The 24820-nt window shown below is 38.0% G+C and overlaps 1 protein-coding gene across 4 annotated transcripts in view; it reads left to right on the top strand.

The window, feature by feature from the left end:
- The window catches only part of SEMA3D (semaphorin 3D), a 150320-nt gene that overhangs the window by 24883 nt on the left and 100617 nt on the right, over positions 1-24820 (top strand). For all 4 annotated transcript variants that reach the window (XM_087764551.1, XM_087764552.1, XM_087764550.1 and 1 more), the window contains exon 2: positions 20193-20383. In XM_087764551.1, the coding sequence (XP_087620677.1) occupies positions 20269-20383 (115 nt within the window). In that variant the 5' untranslated portion in view covers positions 20193-20268. The remainder of the gene's footprint in view (positions 1-20192; positions 20384-24820) is intronic.

Raw genomic sequence — 24820 nt, forward strand, 5'->3', positions numbered from 1 at the left:
CATAAATGCAAGAACAAATGGTTATTTAATTATTTTAAAGCACTAGTATTGTATTTATTGGCCTATTGTTTGTGCTAAATTGAGCTGTTGTCATGACGTTAGTTTTCTTAATACAACACACAAATATGCACTTAATATCCTGAGGATTTTTAAAAAAGATGTTGCCTTGTCAGCTTTGTCTTTCAGAACTGGCTTTGTTGTAACAGTTGTGTTAGATTGACTTTTGTTTGGGTATTGTTCCTATAGTCAGTTCATGCAGGGTAATCAGCTCAGCCCTTTTCCACTTCCAACTCTATTAAACCTATTTTACCAAATCTGAAGTGTTCCTCCCTCCCTCTCCACTCCTTTTGAAGGTGCTTTTCACAGAGATGCTCTGCAGCTTCCTGGCAGTGGCAGTGGGCAAAGTCCAACCCAGCAGGGCTGAACAGGGCTGTCAGATGGATAAATCAAGGTCCATAGTGTGGCTGATTGGGTTGAACGGTTTTTGTGAAGATATGTTACCTCACTAATGCATGAGTTCCCAGCCTTGGCTGTGGCTGATAGCATGTTACTGTTGGAAAGGCAACATTGCCTTTTGGTCCCCCTCTGAAAGCTCTGCTTTTTATTTGAATGCTCCAATTAGTGGAATTAATGCATGAGGGTTTTATAGGCAACATCCTGCCTGGAACCACATGTTGGACAAGGCTGAACTAGAAGATACACCCAGGGTCAGGGTTAGTCTGACACGCAGGAAAGAAGGAGAGGAGTTGTTGCAGAGTTTCGAAATTTTTTGTCCTCCAACTTGGATATCAGACTGGGCCAGATCCCAGTGAAAGTATCCTTTAGTTCATTACTTGCACCTACTGAATTTTAAAAATTATAACAGGCTTTTGTGAGTGATCAAGCTCCTTCAGTTGTTTTTTTGTTTCTCTGTCTGTCTTTGGATATACCAGGGAGTCATAGCCTACTATCTTGCAGCAGTAGCTTTCTAAATTAAACATCAGTTTAGAATTAGGTGCTTAACATGGGCATAGAGGTTTTGCATGTCTTGTGATTGAATTTGATAGTCTCCTTGGATAAAACAATCTGCCAGCTGTGGATATGCATGTTCCCATTCAACTTTTGCTATTTGGATAGCAAATAATTTCTGTTTCACCTAGGTGTCCCTCCAGTTTTGAGAGGAAGATTAACAAGAGGCAATAATCCCTCCTGTGCCAATCACTATGGTGTCCCAGGCGTAGGCTTGCCCCAGTCCAGCCTGACACAGCCAAATACAGATGCAGTGGTGGTTTGGGGCAGCACTTGCAGGAACAGGTGCTGGCCTTCAGTTTGCTCAGGAGGCCTCATCCTTTCTTGCTCTTATCTCCCCTTCTTCTCCCTCAGTGTTCTTCCACTGTACAACAGCCCCAGCTATCCCCCAGACTGGGGCTCACCCTTTGCAATGGCAAATCACTGCTTTACGGGCACTGACGCTCTCAGGTCCCTGTCCTTCTGGCTGGCTTCCTTGCACCACCAAGGTCGTCCATGACAAATGACAGCATTGTTTCCCAGTCTGGTTTCTGACATTTCTTGCCAAGCCTCCTGCCCCCACAGTTAAGCAATTGCTGTTGCACGGCGCGCTGAACTCTGCATGACCAGTTTGAGGGATTTCTCAACTGCGGCATCCTGCGGTACGGCACCAGAGCCTGCCTCCAATTAGCTCGGGAGCACAATTCCAGACACATGTATTTGGTTCAGCAAATGCTATTTGTTTGTTGGGTGATGATGTTTTTCTAAGCTCATGCTTTATTCATAGCATGAGTGAGATTTCTGCAAGAGGTTGTGATGTGTCTCTAGGTCTTAGTTTTTTTCTGGATTTGGAAATATATCTCAAACAGCTATAGCAGTGCACATCAGATAACTTATGTATGAGTAAAATTGCAGTGATTGATAACCAGGGATTTATGAATTAAATTAAACAATTATAGTCACTAGGTTTAAAAAAAAAATATGGCATTACTGTGATGAAAGAAATAGTTTTGATTCAAGGATGGAATAGACCTCATTTTTAAATTTAATTTTATATTACTATTTTGTGATTATCATTGTTGGATTACTCATGGGATTTAAGTGCACACATTTTAAAATGGAATGTAGAAATATGGATATTTAAATAATTCATTTCAAGATCACTAGGTACATTATTACCTCATCTACAAGACAATTTCATATTTGCTTTGATCCTCTTTGATCTCAAACAGATAGCAACCAGCTTTCAGCAGTGCCTCTTCATAATGTTTCTTTTTCAATATTCCCATGCCTTGGACTAAATTGCTTCCACTGAAGATGTTCAGTGGCCCAAATGACAGTATTTGAATTCTGAATTTGTTGGATCTCTTTGCCTGGTTTTTCTTTTGGCCTGTTTTCAGATTAATAATGTGAGAGTAGATAAGCCTCAGAAAAAAAAAAAATAGAAAGAACGTATATTTCAGCATGTTAGCCCAATAATACTGTTATGCAGCATCAAAAGAATAAAGCTGTGTGTTTCTCCAGTGCCCTGAGAAGAATACCATTTTTAAACCCTTGCGTCTCAGAGATTTATATTCCTGTGGGAATGTAAGTGATACCAAGGGCAGCAGCTTTTGAGTGCAGCTGTAGTTATCATTAAAAGAGATAAGTATTTGAAGGAATTTTGATATTTCAGCCGTGCTTTGATATCAAAGGTCTCCTGTGTGAAATACAGAACTATGCCAACAAAAATATAGATGAGCATTCATTGGTACTTTCTGCTTCATAACAAAAAAAGCCTCTAAAATGCATTCTATTTTTAATATTTCAGAAATAAGATCATAATAAGCTGCAAACTCATACTCAGGTGCTGTGAATCACAATAATTCCCTATGGAACAAGACATGCATATACATACCTTGTATGCCTATATCTGAGTATGCACAAGTTACTTTTCTGTGAATGTTGCATCATTTATATCCTTAGACTATTATGGATGTAACAACATTACAAATGACTTTAAGACTGCTTTTACATTGACAGCCAGAAGTTTGGATAAAATACATTGAAAGAAATACAGAAAAGTGGGCATTTCTGAGATTATAGAGTTCACATATTACAAAGCAAAACAGTGTATGTTCTCTGTTTGTATTTAACTTTCCTTACCTACTAATACGAAATTATAGAAAAATAAGATTTTTATATAAAGTCTAAAAGCTTAGAAAATTAATGAATACTGCCTTCAGCTTTCACAGATTTCATTGAGAAGTGAAGAGTCACCACACCGAAGAAGGTGCTCAGTAGCCTCTGCAGGACTGACCAAAGCAATGAAATCTGTGTCCTGTGTACATGATGAAACATTAAAACATAGCTGAAAAAAGCTAATCTTATATTGAGAGGTTCCATGTTCATTGTAACTCCTGATTCATCTATTAGATTTTTCTTTTTTTTTTGTAATTTAAGCTGTGCTTTTGCCACACATCAGTCTCAGAACTTTGCACCCTACACAAGAGGCAGTGGTGTAAAAGTCATGGGAAGTGAAGCTTTAGCAAAAACTTTTCTCCTTTTGCTGTTCTCCCAAAGCAAAACTTGGAGGTTCTCTGAAGCCATTTGCCAGCATTTACTAATAATCTACAGTCTGTGTCTACATTTTTTAATTTTTTTTTATCATATTCAACTAATTGGTCATACTAAAGTCTGCTATCTAGCCATTATTCAGAAACAATGCAACGTAACTGTATTGTGGTTTTCCTATTGCAAAATCTTGTCTGTCTTTTTTTTTAAAATTATTATTATTATTTTATTTTTCTGAAGGTGGAGTGGATTCAGACACAGTACCTGCCAAACTTGGGGAGACTTCAGACGTAGGTTCCAGTTTTTACCAGTCTCTAGTGCTTTGTGGATCCAGATTCAGGCATTCTAACTTTGAACATGCTGATATTTTTTAGCCATTTAATATTTGGGAGCCAAAAGTCATATTGGCATAGAGGAAAATATCAAAATGCAGTCTATAAGCCCATGAAAGCATGTCATTGCATTACAGCTGCTTAACAACTTATCATACACCAGCTGAAGTACTGTAATTGTCTGTCCATGCACTTGAGCTTGCCCAGAGTGAGGTAAACATCCATGTGCTCCAGGGATTACTCATTAAATAAAGCATTATGTTTTAGTACTGAGAAGTCTCTGCTGTCCTTCCATTATTTTCTACTTTAAACTCAAATTTACTCTGCATAAGAGTAATTTTAATTATGTGTGTATATGTTGGAAATTTTTCAATTGCTCATGCAGACTATAGACAAACACATACATATGTGTGCACACAACATTTTCCCTGCTATAATTAGGTATTTCTGGCACTTTGCATTAGTGGGATCAAAGCCAAATTGTAGCTACCTTTGGAAAATCTTAAAAGTAGCTGTAATTGAAAAAGGAGGTGTAACTTTTCTGTTTTAAAACTTAATGAGGATTTTTTTTCATAAAGTGTAATATTTTCCATCATCTTTTTAATTTTAGTTTTTGATAAAAAAAGTCACAGAACTTTTGAATATATGTATTTTTTGAAACAGCTCTGACACTCACTAGGCAGTGATAGAAATGTCATTACATTATCGTGATCCACTGCAGATACTAACTTAACTTAAAACTTGACTTTTGATAATCAAAAGAACTAAATAATTTTTAATTCTAAATAAATAAATATAACTAATTTAATCCTTTGGAATAATTGCAGTTTATAATAGTGAGTTGAAAACTGTGTTCTTGTAAAAGGAAAGGAACTTTTTCTATAGGGCTCACTGTAGTATATCTATGAGATGTAACCCATTCAGATATTTACTACCCCTCATGATTCACTATGTGGGATATTGCTAAAGAAGCTGTATTCTGACAGGCCCTTAAATTAATGACTATGCATGTATGAAGTATAAGTATGGAGTATATAAAGCACAATTGTTTTTTAGCATTTATATTTGTCTGTTGATCCACTAGAATATAACAAACAAATGAGAAATCCCTTTCCTGAGCTGTATATTTCAAGTTCTGACCTATTGACTTCATGAGAGTAAAAACTCTGCAGTGGGAGTAAGATATTCATCATGTCTTAACATAAAGTCCAGGAGTCAAGGAAACACCTGACTGGAATAAACAAGTAGCTCATCTAGTCTGCCATTCTGGCACCAAGAGTGGGTAAGACCAGATGTTTCAGTGGAAGACATAAATCTTCACAATTTTCCTGTTGTAAATTGCAAGATGCTGTTTCTTACAGCACTCACACCTTGAAACGTGAAGATTAATAGAGCTTATAACTGTATTTCCATATAGTCAGTTTATAGCATAAATCTTAGAATACATTTCTTACATTTATCTTAACAATTTTGAGAACAGAAGATTTTAAAGATATAGTATCAACTTGTGCAAAAGTAAAGCCCTTTTCCCCCTGTTTTTATTTAATTTATAATGAGAGTAAAAGTTCTGGATGTGGAAAAACCTGGCCATTTCAGTCCAGTAAAACTGAATTTTCTTGCAATGTGAGAGAGGCAGAGGGCTTTGTCAGGGAGAAACATGACAGAGCTACCCCACTGCTGGGTACTGGGATGCTTTTTCCATCCTACCGCGTGAAGGTATTCACCAAGAACGATGAGCGGGAGCCCTTCTGCTACTGGTGTTGAGCCACAGTTGGCTGTGAAACCTGGAGGGTTTCTCTTTCACTGATCAAAGTTGTGATATTGCCTCACCCATGTATTTGCCAACCTTGGCAAAAACTTCTTTGGTTGAATGTTCAAAGCTGGTCCTGGATTCTGACCAAAGATTTAGTTGTGAAATATTACATCTCATCTTGTGCAGTGACCATAGCAAGATATTTTTCTTTGACAGGAAACACTCATTGGAGCTGACCACTACTATCACCTTCTTAATTTTCTCCGACCAATTTTCTCTTAATTTCCCAGCCACTCTGTGAGTCTATTATACAAAGTAAAATAATGAGGTAGCATGCATAATGCCTCTAAGGTCAAAACAGTTGGGTGATCATCACAACTCAATCAGAATCTTCTTATTTTTATTTCCCAGTGGGATCTACTTTCTGGCTAATATTATGAAGGTGGTGGTATATGAGGAGAAATGAATGTGTTGTCACATTGCATTGTTGGTATTGGAAGTGGTTCTTCACACATTGGGTAGCAGACATATAAAATTGTTTGCCAGATGGTGTTGCAGTTGCAAGAATTTTACAAGGGCTCAAAGGGAGGCTGGACAAGTACTTGAAAGTGATATCTACTTGGGGGTTACAAAATAGACAGGCCACAATAGGCTCAGGAAATCTCCTGAGCTGAAAATAGATGGAGAGAAAGGGGAGCACTAAGGGTGGGGAAATATCATATATAAATGTTCTATTCTTATTCTTCCTTACACTTAGTGTTGAAAACAGGCTACTAGACTGGATGAGCCTTCAGTCTTGCCATTACAAACATTTTTATATTCTTATTTAACTAAGGAGTTGTTGTGTGAGAGGGTTTTTCTGGAACAGGAAATGAATGTTGAAGGTGGAGAAAACCCAGAACTGCTTAAACGTAGAAAATCAGTAATGTGTTTTGTGATACATATTGCTAAGGAAAGCAAATTGAGAGGCAAGTTTAATGTTGAAAGAAGCTCAAATATGATTACTTTCTCAGTTACTGACTCCACAGGTTTGCAGTCTTGTTTTTTTAGCTTTTCCATTTCACCTTATATTACTGTGAGGAATAAATTTGCATTGTTTTCTTGGTGATTTCTCCTGGTAATTTTCCAAGTACATACAGAAGGTGTTTGCTGATCTAGCTGCACATCTCCTACGTCCTATGTGCTGCTTTCTAAACCTGTAGTCAAACTTAAGTACCATAACTTGCACTACAGTACATAGATACTGTTGATAAACAAAGAAACAATCAGCTGTAGCAACTATATCTGCTAAAGATGTTCCTCTTTTTCAGAAAGGAGATCATTATGTGGAACAATTAAAAGGGGCATGGTCAATTCATAGTTCATAGTCAGTTCAGCGACTCATAATATTGAAATTTATCATGCACATAAGGCATTTATTTTAGTCTTGGTTTTTTTGTTTGTCTCATCCTTTGTTAGGATTGGCCTTGCATGCCGGATTCATATCTTTTTATTGTTTTGTGTTTTCTTAATGTTTATACAAGCAGTTCTGAAAAACAAGAATGTGGCTGAGGTGCCTCTAAAGGAATAGAAATGCCAAGGTTTGAGTGGGCTTTTTGAACTGACTCACTCTGCATGTCCTGACTGCCAGAGCTGGGTTATAATTTGTAAATGTCACTGGAAACAGCCTACTTTCTTATCATCCATAAAATTTAAATTTGCCTCTGGGAGAATTGCTATTGCAAAAAAAGTTTGGAAAAAAAAGTTATGGTTGTTGGTGTTATTATTGCTGTTCTTAATATGATGAGTATAAATGATGATGGTGAAAATTGTAACTGTCCTTACTCCCAAAATTGCTCTACTTAGTAGTAAGAAGAACAAAATTCTGCTGCAGTGGTTTTTTTTCCATATTTTAATGTTTTGGCAGATGATATCAGCCACAGACTTGTATCAGCCAGCTGAAATAACTGCTTACTGATCATTAGAGTGATTGCAACCCACAAGCTTATAGATACTCTGGAACCTGTCAAGAAAAAATGCTGTGAGAAGGTATTTTTCCATAAAGTCCATCTGAAAGAAAAACTGCTTTTTGCTTCCTCCCAGTTTATTAATGGTGTGAGACGATAGCAATTTAGCAATAATTTTCTTGGTACAAATTGTTAGTCATCTTTGTTCTTTTTAGATGATGCTTTCAGTGGGATTTTTTTTTGTCAGTAATGGCACTTCCGTCACCATGTCTTAGTCAATCATAAGATCTCCAGAATAAGAAAACTCACAGTTTACGTGTATGTGTCTATATTTTTCCTGGGTTCCAGAGAAATGTGACTATTCTGTGTGTCCTAGAAGGGGAGTTGTGGGACCTCACCCTGCATTGCACATTATGCAGAAAGAATTAGCAATGAGCTCTTTCTGTGCCTCAGGAGGAGCACAAAGCAGCTGTAGTGGGACTAAGGGTCTAGACAGCTGATCTCTTTGAGGATGGAGGATGGTCAGCATAACAGAGAAAATGTTCGATAGCTTGTCAATTCATGACCCTAAGGTCTAAGAGACTTCCATACTCTCAGACAAATGCTGATCCCCATTAATATGAATGGTTGAACTTCATTTGACATCAGTCAGTCCTGGGTCTGAGTGCAAGTACATTATTCCCTGTGCCATTAATGCAAGTCACATACTCCAGCTGAGCAGACAAGGGAAGCAGTTTCCAGTAGTCATTGTTGTTTTGCTTTTGCAGTACTGTGTGAAGATGGTCAATAGGTTTTTTCCTCTGTAACCATGTTCTGTGCTTGAGTATCTTCAAGGTATTTGCTACATTTTATAAAGTTCATCTTTACACTTGTGCATGTTTATTTAAAACTGATATGCTGTGTCAGGTAGCCCATTCGACTGGGTAGAAAGAAGCATATCATATTTAAGATAGTGGCATTGATAGCTATTAATTAATATAATCTGATTCCACTCCTTATTCACTTCAAGGCCTCCTAGGATGGCTACTGAGTACATTTAGCATCAGGTTCCCCAGCTGTGAAACCGGAATAGTAAGAATACATTTCCTTTGCAAAGACTCAATAATGTATGTACTAGTTATTGTATATTTTAAATTGAACGCATGAAAGGTATTATATAAGTTCTAAAAACTACATCTTATTAGTGTTTTGTTCCTCTCCAGGCACAGGAATTTCAGTTTTGCATTGCAGACTAAAAAAAAACGAAATCAAAGGTTAATTTGTCTAACAGGTTATCACCTATGTCCTCATTTCAGAGGTGGTTACCATTTAGTTTGCTGAAGGACCCATGCACCAAGGTTCCTTTTGAAGAGCCAATATCTAGTTTTTCTCATGACTTATTCCTAGTAGTTCTGTTTTTCTGGTTCCTTGTGAAGAAATTGCCCTTCACAGGGTCTGTCCATGTAAGGCTTTTGTATAATGCATGCTCATTTGGTTAGTTGTTATATTTGTAAGCTCCAGCTGCAGCCATCACTCTCTAAATCTGTCATTGAAGGATTTTGTTTTAAATTCTGCCTGGCTTTGTTTTCAGATGTCTCTGAATTCCTCCCTGTGTTGAGTCACAGCTGTGAAAAGAGAAATCTACCTCTTTAATTCAAGGGGTCAGTGGTTTAAAAGCACTAAAGCCCGGTGGGGAATAGCTTAAGGAAGATAGTTAATCATGATGATCCCAAGGGGTTTCATAAACTTACATAGGGCTCTTACATGAAGAGTCCTGGGTATCTTCAAGCCATGATTTCTTTGGGGGGTGCCTGTTTTATCAGGGAGTGGGATCCTCTATAGAACAAGCACCTGTGGTGGATGTTTGCCACCTGCTCAGCCGTGGCTATGGAAACACAACTTAATCTTCTCCACCACATCCCTTTTCTAGCTAAGCCGGTGTGGAGGCCAAATCCTTTCTAGTCATTTTTCTCCCCATAACCTTGAGAAGCATTTAATGTAGTAACTACAGTGGCTTCCACTTCTTGATCCAACTAGGAGATAATAGACTGGCAGGAAGGAATTGCTAATTTGAACAGAAAAGAGAGGTCAGGCTGGAACACACAGCTGACATTTTGTCTTCTGGGTGAGCAGAACTCGTTGGCTTGGTTTGGGTGTCAGCAGTCTGTCCAGTGGTACTTCTCACCCAGCTTCCTCTTTGAGCTCCAGTGGGGGAATCCTGGAAGAAATCCCCTTCTTGTCTCATCAGTGCAGACAAAAGCATTATTTCAAGAACAGTGTCAATAATTTTGATACTCAGTTCTGTGTTTAGTTCTTATGGGATGGGCAAACCAGGACTGCGTGGGTGAACAACATCTGGCAGCCTAGAGATATGGGATTAAGTTATATAGCTAATGCAGTGTCTGTATCTATTCTGTGTGTACTTCACTTGTCCTATGCACACGTTGCTATTCTTGATACAGGTATTTATGATCTGCTTGTGAATCAGCTCTTGAGTTACTGCAGCTTTCAGACAGTTTTATAAAAGGCAAGCATTCCTGATTTCAGTCAGATTTCAGTAGTAAAGGAGTTGATTTGTGAGCAGATCAGGCAAGGCGTTGCCCTCATCAGAAGAGTCTTTGGAAAGATAAGGGTGATCACTAGAGAGTAGGAAAAACCATTTTATGGCTGTCGGAGCCTTAATTTGATCAGTGGAACAGTGTTGGATGTTGCTGAAGGCCTTCAATGTGTGATCCAGTTCAGTTACTCCCCTTTCCATTAGCTGTTAAAAGAACTAATAGAAAAATTTAGGTTGGAAGGGACATCAGGAGGTCATATGGCCCCATCTGCAGCTCAAAGGATGGATAACTTCAGCTTTGGATCAGATTGCTCAGAGCTGTGTCCAGTCAAATTTCAAATGTCTGCAAAGATGGAGAATCCACAACTTCCCTGAGCACCTCTTCCAGTGTTGACCATTCTTGTAGGCAATGAAGGCTCAGAACTCCCTCAAGATCGAGACTGCCTCATCATCTTAGGGGACAAGTGTCTACTGGGGAAAAGGAAATTAGAAATGGTGTTTTATAACCTACATTTTTTGTATTGATCTTGTGATTATGGCAACTCCCCAGTAACTAACTGGTTAACTGTCTAAAAAGCTTTGCTGTTTTTCAGTGAAGTATTGATTCATCTGTGCACTCTGTGTCCTCACTTTGTCCTCACGAGACAAAGGAAAGTTATTGTGGTTTTAAACCAAAGTGGAAATAGTTCTCCGTTGAATGGAGGTGGTGATGCCTGAATTCTTGTTTTCTTTTTCAGTATGGCTGTTTCAGATTCCAGAAACTGTCATGCTAGCACCCTTCACAAAGCAGCTTAAAAATAGACCAGCAAAACAACTTTATTGCACAAAATATAAATTGATTTCTGCTGCAAGACAAGCAGAAAGTTCTCTTAGGGTCTAATAGCAACATGTTCTAACCCTTGAAAATGGTGAAGTTGGTGATCAGTGAACAGGGGACTGTTAAAGCTTTGATAACCTGCCAGCTGAACTCACACTGGCCACGCATTACTCCTTACACAGCTCTGTGAAGTTCTTGTTTATGGAAAATGAAACTGCAATTGCTTGTAATTTTCTGCAGTTTGCACAGGGGCTTAAATCAAGAATAAAACACTGGAAGAAGTGGTATGTGAGTCATGGATCTCACCACAGGAATCACAGCCAGCAGTGTGTAGTCCCTGGTGAGAAGGGTGGCCGGGTGACTAAGGCACTGCCTGGACGTCGAGGGGATGTGGGTACTGGTCCTAACTGCTGGTGTGACCTTGTGCAAGTGATGTCATCTCCTATGGTAACATTAAAAAAAATCAATTAACTCATAATGTCAAGGATAGAGGATAGAGAATAGAGGCATTAAAGCTTTTAAACTGCTCAGGTGCTGTGGTGATGAGTACCCGAGGGAAACCCATCGGAAAGAATAGGTCTACATTAAGTTAGTGAATTGTGTAAGCTTACAACTGGGATGTGTTATAGTGGCTCTGCTGGTTCCCTGTCACACATCCTCCAAATGTAAATGAAATCAAACATTTTAAAAAACTAGGAAGAAAGAAAATACTTTCAGCCTAACAATATAATAACTGGGTTAATGTGCCAACACAGATCACTGCACTGCAGTGTACACATTCATATGTATATCATTTTACATATTGGCTGCACAAAATGTTGATCCAAAATTAGTTGGACAATGGATATAAAAAACCCTCCTCCAATAGTTCAAGTGTATAGTCATGAATTATTAAATCAAAATTTCTTGGAAGTGTAAATTAAAATCCTTCCGGCATGTCTCTCCCTATACTGTAGTTTATATATTAAAGCCCTGAAGACTGTGCTGTACGGAGTTCACTGACAGTGCATCAAATAATGAGGCCATACGTCAATGAAGGAATTCTAAAAAAACATGCCATTGGATATGCAGTGTACATATTTGATCAAAGCTTAGCTGCCATATGAAGTGCACATTTTTTAGCCATCACTAAACTGTATTAGCCTGAATTCTTCTGAAAATTATCAGATCAGACTTTTACACAGCTAATAATGAACTAAGTAATACTGGCAGTTAATGAAACTTCCTATCAGAATTAGTACAATAGAAATAATTCAAAAAATCGTTAATTATATTAAGATGCCAACTACAACATGCAGTTGCCTGTCCTTAATATGTGAAACATTCTAGTTTTCTCTGAGAGTTCCATAGGCAGCTTTTAAATACAGCTGTGCCTACAAGCATTTAAGCAAAATTTCAGACTGGTTGGCAATACATTTCTGCTTACATCAGATAAATCTAGCTACAAATTTTAGCACAATAAAGTATTTGCTGTGAAATGAAATTAACATTATAAATACATTTGTAAATGTAAATATTCGTTCATTTATTTCTTTTAATTTTGAGGAGGCTTTGTTTTGTGTTTTTGGTTTTTTTTTTTTTTTTTCTGGATGGGTTTTTTTTAGTAGGGTCTGCTGGGTTATGATTGTATGGATGGGCTGGGTAGCTGCATGCAGAACCAAAGTATTTTTGCCTGCACACAGAGTTGGCTGGCTAGTGGTGCCTCTGATGCATGTATAGCTGAAATGTGTAATATATTGTTGTATAGTATGCAATTAATGGAACCATACAACAGTAGGAGCTGGCTTAGGTCTGGATTGCTTGGATCAAGGACAGAAGAGCTCTAACTACTTCGATCTATAGATATATCCATGCAGACAACTCACTGGCTATACACTTTCAGAGTATGTACTATTATTTACCTTGTTGCCCTATCATGCCTAGAAGTATAGACTTGATTCATGACAAATTTCACCAGAGTGCTACACTATCTTCCCATCAAGCTGGATTTTTCACAAGCATGCAAAATACATGGTAGGGCAAGTCTCTGTTCAAGTAACTAATCTGTAAAATACGCCGTTGCCACTAGTTACTGGTGTCCCCAGAAATACCAGACAGTCTAGACCTCTGGTAATAGAACTGTCACTGCTAGAGGACTCATGCTCCACCCCTGCAGATGTTAGAAGGTCTCCTATGAAAGGAGGTACAGAGAACAGTTTTTCCATAGCAAAACTCTGGCAAGAATTCCTGGAGGTGAAAAAGAGACTGTAATCCTTCCTTTGAGTTGGCCATTGTAGGTATATGTTTCTTCCAGCAAAAGAACGGTACTTGCAGGGTCAGTGGTTTAGCTGGCTTGACAGTGCTGCCTGGGGTTAATTCAGGTTTCAGCAGGACAAATGCAATCTGTTAGTGTTTAAATGTTCAGGCAGGTCTCCCCAAAATGCACATTTCGTTTCTCTGATGGCCATCATGACACTTTTCTGGCTTTTCAGTATTTTCTCAACGGCAGGCCAAGGCTGTTCCACAGGCAAAGCTTCCTGCATGCATTTTCTCCCTGTCTACTTTATTCAGAGCTGAGCCAAGCCACCCCAAGTGCTGCAGGTGGTGACAGACATTTTAGAGGAAAATTCTCTGGCTCTCTTCAAAAACCTTCAGATGTCACGGTACTCAGCAGGAAGCGGTTTTCATCTAGTCTACCTTTTCATTAATGTCTCTAGGAATTTTCTTCCTACTGCCTTTTTCTTTTCTTGGATGCCAAAGTTACAAAACCCATCTTAGAATCACTTTTCATAGCTTGAGAAGTTTTTCTGGTCTGCTGGGGAAACATGCTGTACTTAAAATAATGTAACACTGAGGTTTGGCTTAGGGCTCCTTTTGATTCTTATGTGTTGCTAAATCGTGCCATACACTGCTTTCTTCTTTGGCTTGTGTTTTTTCTTTTTCTTTTTTTTTTTTAGTGATCAGACATGTAGGGTGTTCTCATGTGGTTCTAAATAAAGAGCCTATGGGAAGCCGTTATTACAGACGTAGTATCTGAAGTCACATTTCCTTCCACCAAAAAAAAAGAAAAAAAAAACAAATAAAAATCCATGTAAGATGCAAATGCATCTAACTTTAGAGTGAAAGGCATGTAGATATTTATGTGTGGAAGATACCAGTTGCACATCTGACTGGTGAGACATTTTATTCATCTGCCTATCTCCTTTTTGCAATATCATTATCAGATGACAAGTTGCTTTCCATCCCATCCTTTTTCTTGGACAATAGACATTGTGCTTCAGAAACAGGCTACAGAATGTAAAACCATAGGTCTGATTTTCTTTTTCTTTTTTTAAGGAGACACAATATACAAAAAGTTAGGGTCAGAGAGTAGCATTTATTTTATCATCAGTCTATGCAGATTTATGCATTATATGTCCAAAAGATATAATGCTACAGATAAAACTTCTCAGAATCACTGCTTCTAGTGATATATAACATGTCTGCATGCACGGCTGTCTATCTGTCCTGTTCTGAAAGGATTTCTTCTATGTCTACGTGAAATCTTTGGGTGTAATCCTGACCCCACTGACACTGACCTGAAAAATATCCTGGTATCTTTTGAGGATAAAGTGCTCATTTCCTATGTGGATAATTTTAAGTGCCCGATAGTAAATTTCGTGGTCAGATAAGCTTTTCATAGCAGCATGACACAGACCACTCTAGAAAGGTTACCCATTCTTAACAGTATTTATCTCCAAATAGAGTACATGTCTTTTGTAAATGCTTCTATCAGTAGACTAGCTTCAGAAAGATACAGAAAACTATAAAAAGTAAACCAAATAAGTGAGTTCATTCTTCTCTCATGTTTTACTTCCTTTGTCTCCATTCTTACTTTAGCTTGAGTTTATCCTTATCTTAATGAACAAAAAATCCAATGTAATCCTCAAGCATATTTTCTACCCGTTGGAGAGCTTTATTTGTTTTCAGATGTTTCTCTGCAATACAAACAGATTTTTTGCTGACTCTGTTCCCTCAGTTGCATCCTCCTTGTCTCTCAGTCCCTTCATTTTTCTTTGCTCTACTTGGCTCTTCTCAAGTGAGAATCAGAGCAGAGATTTTTCTTGCCTTCCAAATTACTGGTGTTGAATGGATAGGGTATAAATCCTGTGGGGAGCTCAGTAAAGGTAAAGACTGTAAAGCTTTGTAAAACTCATTATAAGCTGGGTTATGCATCGTATCTGTCCTTACTATTCATCTGGATATTTAACAATAGCAAGGTCCGCTTTATGGCAAAATCTTATCTGCAACAGGTATATTAAACCCAATGATTTAAGCAAAACAAAACAAAACAAAACAAAACAAAATCACCTACTGTAGGCTCAAGTATTTTTTGATTGTACCATTATCTTTTTATTCAGTAATTTTTGCTAGTGTTGGGAAGTGATGTAATACTGATCTGGGGTTTTTGTAAAAAGAAGAATTTTTCAGAATCCTGGAAGAGAACATTTGCTGCACTATAAACAGCACAAAAGCTACTTAATAAATGGGAGAATAGTGATGAATAATACTGTTTACCAGTTCTTGGATGGAGTTAGCTTTAAACTGAGATTTCACAATGAAGAGAAAAGCCTCTTCTGCCAAATAATATATCAACAGACTGTCTATCTAAGGGGTACAAGAACATAGTTTCATTGTGCTCTGGATGAATGTCATCTTTGTTATTTAAAAAGTAAGTTAAAGATGTTAAGTAAGTCTGGAGATATAATTTTATTTTTAGTCTATTTTATTTTATGAGTTATTAATCTGACTCACATATGCTTGTAGTTTTCCCTCTTATTAACACAGAATATTTGATATCCAGATCATGATGATAGTTCAGTTTTGAACCACATGGTAGACAACCATAGTCATTTTCCTCTTGGAATATATGTGATAATTTATAGATGAGACAGCTACAGGTAAATGCATTGGAAACATATATCTGTATATTGGCAAAGTAACGTGCTTTAAATTTATATGCATTTATATAAAGTATGTGTATAATATGAATAAACAGATAACGTACCTTTCAACACATTTGAATTGCAGGTGGGGTACTTTTTGTTTCTTTTTGCAGCTAATTAGTTTTAAATCCTTTAAAGCAATATGTTCATCTAACAGGCTAAACATGCTGTTTGGTTGATGCTTGCAAGGGACATCTTTTAGTCTCTTCTCACTTCATGGAAAAATAAAATAAAACCCCAAGATCTCAGACAGGGATAGCTGAGGAGAAGAAAGAAAAACTTGGGCATCAGAGATAATAGTTTACATATTGAGACTAAATGTTCTAGGTAACCTATTCAGCCTACTTATAAGTCCATAGTGACTATCAGACATTTTTCTATTCTATTCTAGCTTTTTTTAATCAGCATGAGCCAACTCAAAGGTTGCTCTAGATTTTCAGTAGTTACTTGCAATTTGTAACATTGCTATTAGATTAAGTATAACTGAGCCATACCATGTGGTTAATTGCTTTTTCTGTATTTGCTGCAGGCTGTTTTCACTGTCCTCTTTATCGGAGTAAAAAATTCCAAATTTTAAAATGGCCTTGGAAAACCAGTATTGGAAACAGGTTTTAAATTATCCTCCAGTTCTGTATAGGTTTGTGTTATGGAATTAAACTGAGACTTAATGAACTACTGTTAAAAAAGTTTGCGTTTGCAAACGGGTCACAGTCCTTTCAGCTCTGGACTTCACGATGCCAGGAGAAGTCGAAAACCTACACAGTATTTGCAAATGAAAGATTTTGCATTTAAACAGGTTTGAGCTGAACAATCTGAAAAAAATCCCATAAGTACAGAGCTCCCTACTGTCTGTGTGTTTGAGAAGGCTGAAGAGCTCTGTTTATTGCAACAAAGGGCCTGGAATAAATTATGTTTAGTAAATTGGCTCCAGGTTTTCCTGTTTCAGACAGTAGCTTCAGAGCAATCTGTTTTATAGGCTCCACTAAATCTGACCAATTGCAGGGAGGTGACACCTCATTTCAGGGACGTGACATCACGCATGTGCCAGTTACGTCTAGCCGCCTCTCTCTGACAAGATGGCAGGACACCAGCAGATCAACATTTTGTCTTTGGCAGTTTTAATCTACAGCCCGTTAGGAATTTATGAGCCCTGCAAGGAGGTCCTAGCAGAAAGGAGCCAGGCACCTCAGCCCCTCTTCAGCATCGCGCCTCCCACCCCCACATGGGGCAAATAATAGCTCCTTTATTCCACTGGAAATACCCCTATTTCAGTGAGGTGTATGCATAGCTTCCTTCCCCAGTTGGTCTCGCAGGTGATAATTAACACAGTGCAGATATTTCCTAGCTGAAGCCAAGGTGGGAAAGCAGCTTTAGCCTCAGCATTTTTCTTTTCAAACTCTTTTTCCTCGTTTATTTTGGGTCTGTTCATGATGAGGAAGTTTTAAAGCGTGTTGGTGCTTAGCAGAAGTATCGAAGAACTAAAGGAAACAATAATTTTTCCTCCTCTGACAAAACTCTTCTTACTTTTGAGGGGAGGAAAGAATGAGGGAGATTTGTTTTTAGGTTTTATATTTTATTTCTGTTCATGGATCTGATTACTTCCGAGCACCGTGACTATGGCTCTTTTAAGCACAGGACACTGATTGACATTGCATATGTTACAGAGAGGAAGGATATTTCCTGAAGATTAATGGCCAGTTAGTTGGTCTGAAGTTCATTAACCTGAGCTAGTCATTAGACTGCTGGAAGGACTCTGTGTAGAAGCTGAAATTGTATTAGGAGATCATCATAAACTAAAAATATATGTGACAATCTGGCCAGATTGCAATGAATCTAGGACAAGACAGGGTTGGCTGATGCTCAGAGAGCAGCTGCCTCCAGTGTAAACTAACTGCCTTGTGTCAGGAATTAAAGCAAATGGTTTTTCACAGACATTATTCAAATAAAAGGGGGAAGAAAAAAAAATAGAAAAAAAAAGAAGGAAGGTTTTCATTAGCAAAAGAACCTTACATGAAAAAATGAGGTTGTGAGGTATGGAAGGCCAAGGTTGGTGCTAGTCCTTAATCTGCAATTAAGCAAATGACAGTGCATTCAGGCAACTGTTTTTTTCTGTAAGTGACAAATTTAGTCTTGATTCTTCACTGTACTTTGCCTGGAGAAAATGAGTCCCAAATCCTTTGGTGAGATCCCTATTGGCTGAGACCCAGACCCTCAAGCCATGACTTCTCAGTATATTTGCAGTGAGACTGGCTCCCTCTTAATTACATCTTTTTGAAGTATGGTCTGTGTCTGTCATCCTGCTGAAGATGAACAGGGCTGATATGTCTAGTCTTAATATAGTCCTCCCCCTCCTCCTTCCCCTTTTTTTCCCATTCTTCCCCCAAAATTAAATTTCTTTAAGGTGATATAACCTTGTGATAGTCTAGTCAACAGCAGTCCTTCATAGTCCAACCACAAATAGATGTACCAGCATGGAAGAAGTAAGGGCCTTCTCTCAGGATCCTATACTCTAATAAAGGGATGGGAAAGATGAACCAGAGGCATTTCATGTTTGTTTTGTTTTCTTTCCATGTCATCTCATGAATATGTAATGGCACCTGGCCAAAAGTGGTGCATTCAGACTGAATGTGAGTGTTGAGGAAGGGATTGAGAAGAAAGAAGATCAATGTTCTGCAACAGGAAGGATGCTTCGGGCGTTTTACAAATCATTTCCCTCTCTCTCTTTCTGTGTCACACCCTTCCTGTACACTCCCTTGTCTTTTGCTATTGGCAGAAGGTCTGGAGCCTCAGAAAGCCCCAGCTACGTCTGGCAGGGAGAACTGAAGGGGTCCTCTTTCCAGTGCCTTCATGCCAGGAAGGATGTACTGCCTGCATCATGAGGTGCTAAATTGATTCTGGATGCCTCTGCAGCTCACAGAGGTCCTCTGGCATCAGTGCTTCAGTGAGCTTAAGTGCCAGACCTGTGGAGTGGCTCCAGGGCCACAGGCTGTGCTGCATCTCTCATGGGCTCACAAGGAGCCTTTCCCTTGATGTCTATGCAAGTGTTGGCTGATGTGGGCACTAGGATTACTCTTTTAATCAGGCGGTTTCAGCAAAGAATTTTCATGGCAAGTCATGAGCCATTAATCTCTCTACTAACCATAGCATTTTCTTACTCCTTGATTTACAGCATTACTCAAACACTGACATTTGTCATTTCGCTAACTATCTCCCTTGACCTCTAGTATCATGCACTTGCAGGGAAAAGGATCTGGTCGCACAGATATTTTCATATTCTGACCTCTGTGATTTATTAACTGTCAAATTCTGCCTTCAGAACTCAGGATGCCATTTCAAATAATTTCATAGGCAAAAGTGGAGGTATTGGGCAAAAGGGATCCCTTATAAATGGGTACAAACAGGACACCAGGAGGACTGTTGTTGATTTCTATTCAGCTACTGGGGTAGCAGTGTGACCCTGAGGAAATAGGTTCACTGTAGTTTTATGATTTCATTTTTTCATAGGGAAAATAAGGACAGTGATAATTACTTTCATTTGTAAAACACTGTAAGATTTATGGATTATGAATGACTGTTATTAAGTGAAAAGTGTTGCAAAGCTGGCTTAGTTGCACACCGTGTTAACAAAGTCCCATATCAGCCTATTGACCTCAGCATGAACCACTCATTAAAGTTTATAGGACATTTTGGTGGGTGAATTGAGGCAGTTATTCTGCTAGAAAGATCATACTGAAAGCATATTTAAATCCATCAGCCGCATTGACTTTTTTCTCTATTAAAAATAAACACAACTGCTTGCTCTATCCAATTTTCTTAGTTTATTTATGAAAGTTTATGATGCGTTTGTACTCACTGTTAACTCAGCTTGTACGTCCATGGTATCTGAGATTACAGTTTATTCTAGTCATGGCATAAACATACAATAGCTGTTGTACTGAGATAAAGAGAGAGTTATAAAACATTAAGATATCCAATGCAGCAGTATGAACTAACGAGTTGTATGGTCACTTTTGAATGGCAAATGTTCTTTTTATAGATACTGCATTAATTTAATTTGTGCTTAAACTTTAGCTATGCTACACATTGGTGTTTGAAAACTTTATATATTTGTCCAACCTCAAAGTGTGTAAGTTTAGTATTAAAGAAAGAGATATACAACATTTTGATTTATACTAGAGGAAAAAATACTTTTGTAGCAAATGTGTTAAATGAACTACTCTTTAAATATAGGTCTGGCTTGCTTTCAGAATTATTATTTATATAATAATGCAAAAAATCTACAGATGTTTTCTTTTTGCTTCCAGATTAAATTTGGATTGTTTGAGAAGTGGGGAGATATTTCACCATAGTGCAAAAGAAGATACAGAAGAAGAGAGCAGAATGAGAGCTTCCCAAGTACCACATGCCTGCAGCCTGTTATCTTTTGCAATGCTGTTCCTTCCAGTCACTGGAACATCAAAACAAAATATCCCAAGACTTAAGCTTTCCTATAAAGGTAAACTTTTCAGCAGTTTTCTGATTCTACCACTTTTGTTTCGATGTGATGTTGCCAGAGGTTCATTTGTATTATTAATCAGGAAAATGAAATGCAGTTGTCCCTACAAAGCCTTAAAGATGGATGAATTCTGCCTAGGGACAGTATTAAATTCTCTTTTTTGCATGGAGAGGTACAAGTTTCTGAGATATAACTGAGTTTTAAAATTATTATTTCAGTTTGCTCCTAGAGGATATTAATATACCATACATAAATTAGGGAAGAGTCATTGCCTAAACATAGGCTACTTGAAATGCCATGGGGCCCATTGGAACCATTCCCATGTGGCTGGTGGGGGTGACATGGAACATGGAGGGCACTCACACCTTTCTAGAGCGTCAGGGAAAGTCGAGAGAGCTGCCTTAAGTGTTTCAAATGGCACTGACATTTTATTTTTGTAATTTTTTTTTCCCTCTATCACTAAGTTGCTATGTGAAACTCTTGAAATGTTGTTTTCTTTCTTACCTCTTTGGATGACAAAAGTGTGTTTTTCTGAGGACTCTTTTAACCTTATGTGTACTTGTTGAGTATATTACAGGCTGAGGTGTTTAAACACAGATATATTTTTTAATTCTTTATTGGACAAGTTCTTAAAGAAGGTAGATTTCTTGTTGCTTTGAATGCACAGTACACTTCCACAATTTTTACAAGGCACAGAGATTTGATATTGTCTTCTTTAGCTAAAGCAAATGCTCTCTGGTTAGTTATTTTCCAGTTATGTCAGCACCCTGCCCTTATGGGACCTAATTCTGCTCTCAGTTTTTCAAACTTAGGTCTTTCTATGCGTTACAGAATTACACTCAGGATGGTGTGATGGGACAGGAGGCTGTAAAGCCTTCATCAGTGGTTATGATATGTTTATCATGAGTTTAACATACAGAGGAATTTGTTGAGTAAGCACAATGACATACTATTTATTTACAAGCTTCTCTTTTGCTAGATTTGTATGCCACTGTGTATGGTATTCCCTTGTGTATATATGTGTTTGTATGTGTTTTTGTGAGAGAGACAGAGTAAGAGAGATCAAGGGATCTTGACAACATTTTTATAAATTCAGGAAACAGTTGCACTCACTTAAGCCAATGAATACAGAAACTGAAAGACCTGACATGAGTTATGAAAGTTAGCAATAAAAACCCCCTAACATATAACCAGACTTTTCACAGCTAGGCCTTTTGAGATAATTCCCAATAGCAGCATATACCATATGGTGATGGCATTTATTATGAATTTGACACTCATGATTAGTGAATTCCTCTTGACTTCAAAAGCAGATAGCCTTTGGCAAAATCCTGATGAATGCATTTGGCAGGTAAGGAGGGGGAGAGAGAAAAATTATTGAGGTCAACACAGGAAAAAAAAATCACTGAAATCTTAGTTTAAAATAGTGGCAGAGACCTGCTGGGAGTGGTTGGGAAAATGCCTGAGCTCGTTTAAAAAGACAATGAGCAGATGATTGATATTTAGGCCCTGACCCAAACTTTTATTAGCAACTTTATAAACCTTTCAGTTTGGCTTGAGGGATACAGTTTCCTATCCAAACTTATCCACCTATATCCCTGTAGGGGGAAAAAAAAGCAACAACAGATACAAAATGTCACATAAATCTTACTTTGGAGAGCTGTGATGGAACTGAAAAACCAAAGGAAAGAGAATTATCAGACTTTATTGTGCCTCCTCTTGCCCTTTTCTTTTTTTTTTTTTTTTTGAGGGGGGATATTTTTCTTTTTCCACAGGGAACAAGAAAAAAGTTACTGCTTTGTTTTCACACTTCTGCATTGTAAATGGTGCAGGTAGTGCTTGTCATAATTAAATCATGTTTTTATTGTTGATAACAGCATGGCAGATGTCCTGATTATTTAATATAGTTGTCAGAATTAAGCTTACCTTCCCCCCTGCCCACCCCACGCCCCCAAAGTATTCCAGCCAAAATAACTCCAATGTTTCTGAGAATAAGATGTAGGAGAAATGAACTGTCTTGCCAGTTCTCATAAAATTGTTACAGTCATGTCATTGCAAGTCCTGGCATCTCCATTCTTTGGAATTAAGACTTGAAATATCATGAGAAGGATAATACGGGGCCCTTTTCCTTCTTTATGGAAAACTGACCAAAATTGGCCACATCAGGCAGCTCTGAAAACCTGGTCACACATGTGTGTTCATTTGGCTGCTAAAGATATTGTCTTTCAAGGGAAGGTTTCATCCCCTTCCAAGTGCAATGTGTTTATGGGATGGCATGGCTCCATCTTCCCAGAACACCTGAGCATTTGCTTGGGTGGGAGAGCTGGAAGCGAGCAGGACTTTCCCCTGCAGTTACTTCATCTCACATCTGCAGCCCAGCGTACCTCAGCTGAGGGCTAGGAGACTGCTTCTTCCCATGCCCTGACAGAAAGGAGAAAAAAGGAACGCCAAGTGACAAATACTGAGGATGAGTAAGTGTAGGGGACAAGAAGAGAGAAAGAAGAAGAGGTAACAATATTAAAGGAACACAGAGAGGGAGAAAATTGAGAGAGAAAGAAATAAGTCAGTGGTGGATACAGGAAGAGTGCTTCAATAAACCATAGTGCGTCACAAGTCCTCTGCATTCAGACAGCAATTAAAATTTTAGAGCTTGTCTACATGGCAGTTATAGGTTTTCATCTTCTGTGAGGTAGGTTAAGGGCTGGAAATCTGTGCAGGAAATGTTAAGATACAGATATTCCAGTGAATGATGTGGGTATCAACATGATGTCATATGATGGATTTCCTTTATTGATTGCCCCAGTTCTAAAAATGCATTCTAAAAAATCATACACACATAAAACTACAAATGCACACAAGTCAATTAAAATATCTTGTAATACAGAGGTAAAGCCATGTATACTGCACCTGTGTTAATATAATACACTATGATCTTTAATTACATACCTCATCCTATATTCCCACATTTTCCCCGATGCATTAATTGAATATTTCTTCAATATTTCTTTTTATCTTCTTCACTTAGACTTTAGCTTTTAGATATTGGTGCATGTCATTCATATCCTAGAAATTGTCACTGCTGTCATGATGCTTCTAGGGTGCTCTCATGTCATAGACATTAATTGATCTATATCTCTTAGATACTCTTAGATTATGAGATGTTTTATTATGATGTTATAGGTCTAATATTAGGAGAAGGCAAACAAACGGTCTTCTAATAGAAGATTACCGTCTTTAGAAAACTAGGGGCTGATTTTTCAGTAATATTCCATATTTTAATAGTCTTTGTATAACTCTACGTTCAGTCTCAGAGCAACAGTGTGTATTTATCATCCATTTTCATGTAGCTGGAGATACTCTGTGACCATCATCCAAACTGCAGAACTCCTCAAGCAGAGAAGTGACATTCAGCTTCCCTAAGCAGGATGTGCTTGTTGTCTGCTACCTCATTTAACATCCTCATTCCAACCTCTACAGCAAAATGCAGAAGGTTTTTGTACATGTTCATCTCATTCAATAATGTCATTTATAGGACAGCATCAGTTCTGTTACTGAAGAACGGAACAGCTTGTGTCATAATTCATACACATGAATGTGTTTATTTCATACAATGTAGACAGTCTTATTTCTGTTTATCTTTTGGGTAGTAGTCTTTGCTAATTTGTTGACAGGTACTTTTATACAGATTTTTTGTGTGTGTTTCTAGGTTTTACTTTATGGGAAGAGGCAGAGAATAACCGTATCAGAAGGCTGATTGCCTTCTAGGAAAAAAAAAATAAATTTTCAACCTTATACAATTTGTGGCCATCCTAACATTTTCCAGTAGAAATGCAGACTCCTAATTGCAAATTTAAGCCTATTGATCTGCTTTACTTTCTTGCTTTTCATGGACATCTTAGAAGTAGTCTGTGCACTCAAAGAATACATCTATATTATAAAAGTGTACAGCCTGCTTTCTCGGCTGGGGGATATGCCCCAGCCCAGATTTGGACATTATCACCAGTGACATATCCACATTAACATCCACAAACATATATCATTCCCATGTGGGAATGCGGCCGTGCCCCAAAAGCAAGCCATGCTTCCTGCGACCAGTGCTGATTTGGTCAGAGGACCAGGAGCCTGCATTGTGACACAGCACATAGGAAAAGGCAAGACTGAAGGCAAACTTTAACTTTTAAAACAGGATTTACTTGACACTGTTAAAAACAACTATGACAGTAATTTAAATCTAATAAACAAGAACATTAGTTTCAGCTGATTTTTTCTTCTTCACATTGAATGAATTAAGATGCAGTCTCAGTCCCACTAAAGACACGGCAAGAGCTTTGCCACTGAAGTAAATTGAAGCAGGATCAAATTTTTACTCCTTCTCCTTTTTTTCATCCTGAATAAGTAAACTAAAGACATGCAGTGCTGTCTCATCTGTTGAAGGAT

The sequence above is a fragment of the Nipponia nippon genome, unplaced genomic scaffold, assembly GCF_047370975.1.
Source record: "Nipponia nippon isolate SJK-2023a ecotype South Korea unplaced genomic scaffold, ASM4737097v1 scaffold_3, whole genome shotgun sequence".
Classification (NCBI taxonomy): domain Eukaryota; kingdom Metazoa; phylum Chordata; class Aves; order Pelecaniformes; family Threskiornithidae; genus Nipponia; species Nipponia nippon.